The 9,471-nt window shown below is 37.4% G+C and overlaps 1 protein-coding gene across 3 annotated transcripts in view; it reads right to left on the bottom strand.

The window, feature by feature from the left end:
• Positions 1-2,654: 2,654 nt before the first annotated feature.
• The window catches only part of nr6a1a (nuclear receptor subfamily 6, group A, member 1a), a gene marked incomplete at its 5' end in the record, with an annotated part of 251,571 nt that continues 244,754 nt past the window's right edge, over positions 2,655-9,471 (bottom strand). For all 3 annotated transcript variants that reach the window (XM_014009966.1, XM_014009967.1, XM_014009968.1), the window contains 1 exon segment: positions 2,655-8,814. In XM_014009966.1, coding sequence (XP_013865420.1) covers positions 8,684-8,814 — 131 coding nt within the window.

The raw sequence follows: 9,471 nt of genomic DNA, 5'->3' as shown, positions 1-9,471 counted from the left end.
CTGCAGATCTTCTACAAGTCTGTTGTTGAGAGCGTCATCTCTTCTGCCATCATCTGTTGGGGCATCAGAGCCAGGGACCTAAAAAGGCTAAACAACCTGATAAAAAGGCTGGTTCTGTTCTGGGGACGACTGTGGAATCTCTGGAGATGATGGTGCAAAGAAGGATTTTACATAAAATCAAGAACATTGTGGACAACCCTGACCATCCTCTTCATCAGACTGTCATAGAAAGACAAAGTGTCTTCAGTCTTTCCTGCCCACAGCCATCAGCATCTACAATAAGTCTTTAGTTAAATGAGTTACACCTCATTTCCCTCTGGGATCAACAAAGTATTTTAGAATTGAATTGCCCTTAAGAGTAATAAATAAATAAATAAGGCTGCCACAACCATTGAAGCTTAAAGACAATTGGTTATAACTCACTCAATATTTTAAAAACGTAATGTGGTATTAGATGAGTTATTCACAACTCAATCGGAGAGGGAGAGCTTACAATATTTCATAAGATTGTCCATATTGTTTTATTTTATATATATTTTTTCCAATTAATGATCAAAATGGCTCATCTTTTCTGAACATAGGGTCTGTGTGTTTGAGTGGTGAAATGCAGCAGGTGATACAGTATGCATTTCTTCATGTATAATAATTTATTTATTTATTACTTTTGCTGCTCTGCCTTTTAATCTGATCAAGTAATTCAGATCAGGTCTGCATGAACCAACATGATTGGATGCTTTGTTTGCTGGCAAATATTAAAGAGTCATTTAACCCCTAACTATTAAGATTTGATTCCAGAGCATTACAGGGCTTACAGTCTGATTTAAACCAGTCAGTTGTAAAATTCCATGAAAAACACTTTACTCCAAATCAGCTTGTTTTTAATAATGCTGCTGTGGCAGAGTGGTTAGAGGAGTCATCCTGGAACCAGTAGGTTGCCAGTTTGATCCCCTGTTCCAGCTGACACTTCACTACCGATGTGTGTCCCATCAGTGTATGAATGTAATTTACTGATCAGTCTCTATAGATTGATTTGTACACGTTAGCTTTGTGATCTAAGAGTGCTGGGTGAATGGGTAAATGAGGACAAAGATTGTAGTGTGAAGCACTTTGAGTGTCCTGATTGGATAGAAAGGCGATATCTACAGTACATTTATAAAAGAAAACAACACAGGGACTTTATTAGAAGATGTTAAATTATTCAATATCAGACCAGATGTCAAAAAGTGAACTCTAACCAAACACATCACAGCTGGMACATGGAAAATGGATCACACTAAATATTTTTTGGACTTTTGACCTTGTTTTGGGTTCTTGAATTGTCTTCAATCGAAGTGCTTTTGAACCTCAGAAAATTTTTAGTTTTTAACTTTAATTCTGTTCATCTTGTTTTTGTGTCTTTTTGCTCACTCTGAATTTGTGTTCTGCATTGTTGGAAGCAATAAAATAAAAATAAAAATCTAACTTTTAGACCAGTAAGTGTAGCAGTGAACAGTTTCTTTTTCTTCTTTGACCCTGAAAAAAGTTGGTCTTCCTGTTTCCTAGAACTGTTTAACTTTGACCCCAAACCTAACCAGCCCCAGTATATCCCGTCACCTTTATATAAACCTTAGCCCTGGTCCTAACACCCCAGTGAAGTTTCACCATGTTAGGACTGAGTGTCTCCATGAAGATGCTGGCTTTGACAAGGAACAGTCGGTGGGAAAAACACAACACACAGTTTTAGCTTCTTGGGTCTTTGAGTATTTTTCATTTCCTTTAACTCAAGAGTTAGTTTTATGTTCATGAGGTTCCTCGAAAATTGTTTTAAGCAGTTAGGAGATAAAAGAATAAAAATTTGATTTCAAACTAAAATTAAAACTTGAAATGTAGTCCCACTGAATAGAGTTTTTGAGTAAATTCAAACTCAGTATCGAGACGGGGTCTCAGGTGGTTAAATGTATATTTTAAAAATAAATAAATATTTTTATACTTAAATATAGCAGATTACAAGCTTAAATAACTTGAATAGTAATAGCTTTTCTTTACCATAAGGTAAGAAGGTGATTCTCTAACTCGTATGTCTCAAACTACCCCGCCCCCGCCCAGTTTAAAGCTTTAAACTAAACTCCAATAGTGATGAATTTGGAAAAAAAGATTAATTAAATTTCAGTAACTGACTTGATAAATGATCTCTTGTAATATTATTTTTTCTTTCTGTGCAAAAACGCAGCCTGAATTGACCTGTTGCTCCACTCATATTTTTTTTTGCAAAGGTCAGCCAAATCTCATCACCAGCACACACACAGAAATCAGTCATTCAATAAATATATAAAAAATCTTTGTATTTAAAATGCTTTAAAAATGCTTCAGGACCCAAGAGCACAACAACTGAGACAACTGAACGGGGGGTCAAACCTGTGGCTCAGACGACTCCCCTAACCACTCTGCCACAGCCACCCAGGTTAACTACAAACGTTCAGTTGTGCATCCAATGGTTACTTTCTGAGAGCTCTATTCAAATGTTTCCAGTATTCATGAAATATTTTGCTAACACTACAGACAAACACCAACTAAGACAAGCCCAAAAACAATATCGCCACTCTGGCTTTTGGCAGTGAGCAACAACTAAACATTTCCTCTACGAACAAAGCTGAAGACAGAAATCACACAGCAGCTTGGTTGCACTTGCATAACATTCACATTTATTTGGTTTCAAGTCCTATCACATTCTAAACATGCTTTTTAACACGTAATGCATCACATTCTTCACAGGTAGTTACAGTAAAAAGAGCAGACAAGAGGTTTCATAAGAAAAAAAAAGACATTTCAGTTGATTAAATTGTGTAAATCTATTTCTTCCCTGAGATAAGCCCACATAAAAAAAAAACCTCTCATCTTGTGCTCCTGTACAACAGGGTTCTGACAGTGCTACGGCACCACGATTGGACCCGTATGCTGGTTTGCCTTAAAAAAAAAAGTAATTCCTGGTTCTATTAACTTGTTCATTTCATTACAGGAAGAGAGAAGGTTGCAATATAAATGTAATAAACATTAAAAATCTTTACAGTTAAACATGACTTCTTGATGAAAAATAAAAGACTAAGTGAATAATCAGGTCATTTTGTAATGATGTGTTGTCAAATAGTTACCAAAAATTAGTTTCTTATCAGCCAAGACATCTGTCAGAGGATGATGTGTACAGAAAAGGGCAAAAGTCTTCATCCAAACTAGGCTACAAGTCAAATGGACCAATTTCTTATTAATTTTATGGCTTAAAAATAACTTTCTCAAAAACGTCAACCTGGTGTGGAAGAATGCCACATTAGCTAAATTTAAATCTCTAAATTATTATGTGGTGCTATGTTTAGTATTAGCTTACTCTGGATGATTCGCATGCAACAATCTATGCTATGCACACATACATTTGTGTGGCAACACAGATATTCAGTTGGTTTCATGTAAAACTAGCTAATACAGCATCTTTTCACACTGGTTTGCAGTTTTTGAAAAAGTTAGTTAAAAACTGCCCTAGTTAGGCTGTTTTATGATTGTTGACATGACTGCCAAGGTACAAACTACTGTTTAACAGAACATCACTTCAAAAATGGGAAACTATCCCTTTAAATTAGCGATGTCATTTAAGATAGCCTCTCAGCTGAGGGGAAACCTGACTGAAAGGCTGAACCGAAATTGCTGGAAGCAGCTTTAAAAAGCAAGACCTGGGCGTCATCATTTTCCACATCATGTGAGCCAGCCTCAGTGATAACACTGCTTCCAGAGTATGTGTGGTCTCGTGCCACACAGTGCCAGGCTCAGGCTAGCAAGTGAGCGCACGTCATCATCAGCATGTCACTTTGACCACACCGCCACTCTCTGAGTGAGAATCGATCACAAGCAACGACAGAGTCCGATATGATAGTGCTCCGTGTCACCTTGAACTGACTTACTAATGATCAACAATCAGAAAACACAAGGAGATAAACGAAAATAAAACACACACACACACACACACACAGAGGCATATCATGATGTGGAGAATATAACGTACATGCCAAACAGCCTGTCATAAGATAACAGGATGAAACTTATAAGGTCAACACAGAAAATAAAGCACTGGTTAGCTGCAGAATGCACAATGACATTTTCACTGACATTCTTCCATCTTCAGCTTTGGATTTATGATAAGAGGCAGGAGTGCAAATATGAGATGATGCTAACTTTACAAAAGGCTGAGTAGATAGTGGGAGGTGACACACCACAGGAGTGTCTGAGGTAAAACGTAACATGAGGCAATGTGTGTAAAAAAAAAAAGCAGGTATCAGCGCTTGATATAAGTTTTCAAACATCACTGAGTGAAAAAGACCAAACATTGTTGCAATGAAACCAATAAATAGGAAGAAAAAAACAGAAACACAGTCACAAATAAAGAGGTAGTTTCAGTACAGAAATTACAAACATCTCTCTTGTCTGCACAAAAAAAGAAAAAAAAAACATAAATTATAAAAAAGACTTTTTTCCAGCATGTGTGGAATGAGAGATCAGGCAGTGAGGTGTTGTCTTACTTTGTACTTGTCAGCTGCTACAGAGAACAAATCCCAACAGATCCTTTTTAATTGTCAGAACTCAGCAGTACATGATGTTCAGTAAATTCCTGAGGCCACATTGTTGTCCATCTCCCTGAACCTTATTCCAGTAAACTACATTTTAAAGGACAATCAGATTATAATGAAAAGTGGTTTTGTGTCATGAATAACTAATATCTAACCAGGTCTGAAAACAGCCTGAGTTGGACAAAGGGTTAAAGTCTGACAAGACTGATGAGGTCATTGCTTGTCTGAACACAAACAACCAAAGTGGGTTGGTGATGCCTAAAACAACTTCAGAGTTTACAGTTTAAAGGAAAATCTCCTAACATACTGACATCAGTTTCACATAAAATAATTACCTAAACATGCAGTCATTTGCAGGCATAAATAGCATCAGCAGCAGCAACATGGAGCAAGTCTGGGGGGGTCACAGCATAAACTGAATTACAGTATATTTTGGCTGAAATAGAGAGACAGTGATATTAGTGTAAAGCTTTCTAAAATCATTTTTGCTGTTTTTAGACATTCATCCATTCAGTTCAACCCTCAACACACCAGGTCCAAATCCACAGTGGATGTCTGCCGTCCTAAAACAGCTCAGTAGTTTCACAGCAGACGTTTCTTAATAAAACTTGGCTCTAGTTGTTCCAAAGGTTAGGGTCCGTACACCAAGCGTGGGGTCTTAAGATATAAGAAAATTAAATTACCTTTGAAAATGATTGCCAGTGAGACATTTAGCCTGAATTGTTGCAAAGAAGTAGAAATATTGGTCAAGAAAGCATAAAAGGTTTTATAATGTTTGACAATACACTTTGTTAAATAGTTTATAAGCCAGGTTTGTTGGTCTGGATCTTTACGGCATTTTTTATTTTGTGGGTGAAAAACAGAGAAGTTTAGGAGCCGCAGCTTTCCAACAGTTCATTTAACATAATGTAAATATTTCAGACCAAATCTTTTTCAAATCTTGACCATTTTGACCCATGTCACTACTGATGGTGCAATTCATGAAATTTTATGTAAATAATTGTGATGTGAAACCAACAACAGTGTAAAACTGGTGAAATAATGTTCACAATCTTAAAGTTTGGACCCTCTATAAAAAGGCAACAGACCACCAGCCACAGGACTGATGAGCTAATGACTGCTCATCAGTCTCGTTTCTTTAACTGAGGTTAACTGAGGCTGTTCACAGAGCTGCGTCTGCATCAATAACAGGTTTATGTCAACTTTCCCATGGAAACGCTCGATGATCTTAGTCAAACGTTTCATTTAACATTTCCTTTGGGTGCAGACACCATGCCTCTGAGAGCTGGCACTGTTTTCTGACAGATGATAATACTGAGCAACTGAACTGATGGGAGATTTGTTTTTCTGTTTAAATCAAGTGACAATGATTAGACTTTTGTTGCATAAAATGATTTACCCCTGAGATTACGTCATGCATAAAGTCCTGTCACCTGAACGCCAATAAAAGAAAATATGGATTTGGTTCTATGTGTTCTAAGAATTCTGCCTCCAGAACACAAAGAAGATGAATAATATGTTTTTTATATAGAAAGCATGTGTAGCAGCATGCTTTTTGTTTGGTAACAAAGAATGTGTCTTTATTTATGTGATTATCACAAATAAAAATCCATTTAACTGTTTTCAGGAATGGAGGCAGATTTTCAAGAACGAGAACAAAAATGTCAGTTCAGCCACACAAAACGAAAGTAATTAAATGTAGTTTTTATTTATTTATTTAGCTTAAGTGAAAAACTCTTATCCAAATTCTGTTGCTGCACCTCTCGTGTTTTCCCAAACAACAGAGGTCTGATTTCAGTCAAACATAGAACAAAACACACTCTATATTTTCAGAGTTGTTCATCTAAATTGACTTATATTTTCATATACCACCGTGGACAAGGGTTATGCAAAAACAATAGATGTTACGAATTTATTAAAAGTTTAGAAAAATGTTGGGGACTGCCTTCCTCCCCTCACAAAAATGTGAAAAATCCCAACAAACATTACCAATAACTACAGAGATACACGAAAATGCAATTTTTAAAATATCAAAAAACAGAAAGAGGTTGTCTGAAGCTTCTGAAAGAAGACTGCTGCATTGGACTGGTGGCGTTGTCACGACTACACGCAGAGAAACTGATAACAAAGAAGCTGCAACATTCTCAAGATGCCGCCGTCTCTCATGCCACCCATCACCAATGCCACGAGAAAAAAAAATCACTCTGCATGCCTCACCTTCAGACTAAATCCTCTTTCTGTGAATAAAAGACTGGTGGGGTGGGGACCTTGAGCAAAAATAAGGTGAAAAAGAAAATAAAAAAAGGCAATTTTCTACAAGAGAACCTACAATGTCCTGGCACCTACGTTTACTAACACTACAGCTACATCAGCACGGTCACTGAAGAACTCCTGAATGCACACTCACTTTACCCTGTTTAGATCCAGGTCTGCAGGGACCTGGGAGAGGAACACACTGGGTGGGCAGTGGGCGCGGTCAAGCGTCCAGGTCTCTGAACCTCACCGGTGTGTGCAAAAAAAAAAAAAAAAGAGTCGTTGTGAGGACTGCATTTTTCCTGCACTTTTCATTGTTTGCACATCATAAAACGGCTGAAAGGATCCAGAGAGGACCCTTCCCAGTGGTTTAAAATGATCATCGCACACTTTAAAAATAAAGACCATTTATCTATGGCTATTCTTTCTAAGACACTGTGCATATGTGCCACAGAGGGGATGCAATCCAGAGGTGAGGCTCCAAAGACCCTCCACTTAGTCTGGATTCACTGAGACACTGAGTCAGTCGCACCGGATGAACTCTTGGCCAGGTTAAAGATAAAAATAAGAAAATCTACATGCTGCTGTTGTCCTCCTGGTCAGGCTGATTGTTTTCACTTTGCCAAAAGAAATAGCTGACGCAGCGTACCACTTCATCTGTTCTACAGCTCTACTGGCCAACAGAACCTTCCAACAGACAGGCTGTTCAGAAGCTGGAGCTTCAGCAGCTTGTTTCAATATTTTGACCCATGCAGTCTGTGCATTGTGAATTACTAGTTCATCACAATTAATTAATTATTTTGGATTCTACGTACAGCTACTTTAACCACAGTAAGCCAGCGTTCTTATGGTGCACTAGAGGCAGGCTAAAATAGCCCGTTTTTTTTCTATAACACTTTCTGTTTTTGTTTAGCAGCATTAAGAATGAATTCCAGTGACATTTGTCTCCCCTTTGTTACATATTGATTAGTTTCTTATCCCGATCCTTCATTGATAAGAAAGATTTTTTTTCTTTTTTCTTTTTTTGTGGTTTGAGCTGTTAGCTCCTACCCATCAATGGGTGTGTGGAGAAAGCATTGCATAACACTTTGGTCAAGAAAATGGGGGGCTGGGGGAGAATAACAAAAAAACCTAGCTACCCTCCCCTCCCCTTCCCCTGCTATTAAGCATTTTATTCTTAGTTTATGATTGTAAAAATACCCGTATGATTCTTTTTTCAGTGATCCCAAATATCCAATAACTGTCACCTTAACTCATGGAATGTTAACTGACAGGACTGCCTCCATAAGCAGGATATCTAGGAGTCCATGCATATATAGTAGCTAAAATTTTGCTAATTACTTTTTCATTTCCAGTGTATCAAAGACACTGTGTTTTTAAACTCTGATTCTTGCAGCTCATTTAAACATTCAGTCTCTGATTGAGATGCCAAAGCATCCACAGGTTTGGTTTTAGACTGGGCAACTCTTCATTTAAAGCAAGAAAAGGTACCTGAAAATAGCAACGACATCTTCCTGAGGTAGTCATAAAATCACTAATGTGTCTCATTGCCCTGTCTGAATAAAATAAGTTCTTTTTAAAGTCTAGTCTAACAACGGCAACGCCGACACATTGAGCAAACTGGAAATACACTTGTAAACTCCAAAGACCAATGCATCTTCGAGCATTTGTTTTGTACAGAAGCATGTGCACAGTGTAAATCAGCATACATTCAGCTCTGTCATGTAATAAATATATAAAGAAAAATATTTAAAAAAAAAAAACGAAACTAGCTGCTTGTCACATTCACAGGAGGGGAGACCGGTCCCTTGACTCAGGCAGTGTGGGGGTGGGGGGTGGGGTTAGTTTGCAGAGGAGGTGGGCAGGCAGGGCAACGGGCCGGTCCTGTAGCTGGTCAGGCTGGATTTGCAGGAGTGCAAGACTGCTTTGAACAAGAGTGGGAGCTGCTCCAGAGGGACATTCACCAACTTTCCTGTGAAGAAAATCAAATATGCAGCATTTTTAATCGGTTTCTTTTCTAAAGACATTTTGTTAAACACCACTAGAGTAAAACTCTCAGAACAACAAAAGATGGATTTTGGAGAATTTGTGCCAGCAGGAACAGGATGGAAGCCAAGAACTGCCATAGTTTCAAATATTCATTTTGATGTGGATTTCTTGAGATCACAACTTAACCATGTTGTTGTCTTCAGAGTCAAATTAGTTTCATCTTTTTATGTTCAGAACAAAAAACAAAGACTGTTTGAAACTTGGTCAAAACTAAACAATTTTTCAATTTATTTTATTTTTATAACAATTTTTGACATAAAAACATAAATTTGCTGAAAACATTTGTGAATTCCTGTCTTCATATCAGCCCATTGTCTTCTTTAATACAAAATAATAAACATCTGATAAAGCTGGGCTTCTAACCTTGAGATTTGTGGGTTCGAGTCCAGGATAGGGGTACCCCCGAAAAAATGGTTCCCTCCTCCCATCCCAGGTTTATTCTTGGAGTGTGTTTTATATTTCATCTAAGTTTTTAGGATTAGTAGAAGTTCATAAACATAAAAAAACAGTTTGCATTTGAGCTGTTAGTTCTTAAAAATATAAATATATAGATTTTATTCAACCTTAACAATAAAACTGA

Source organism: Austrofundulus limnaeus, unplaced genomic scaffold (genome assembly GCF_001266775.1).
Source record: "Austrofundulus limnaeus strain Quisiro unplaced genomic scaffold, Austrofundulus_limnaeus-1.0 Scaffold64, whole genome shotgun sequence".
In the NCBI taxonomy this organism is placed as follows: Eukaryota; Metazoa; Chordata; class Actinopteri; order Cyprinodontiformes; family Rivulidae; genus Austrofundulus; species Austrofundulus limnaeus.
The sequence above is the reverse complement of the archived record's forward strand: the minus strand, read 5'-3'. Positions and strand labels throughout refer to the sequence as shown.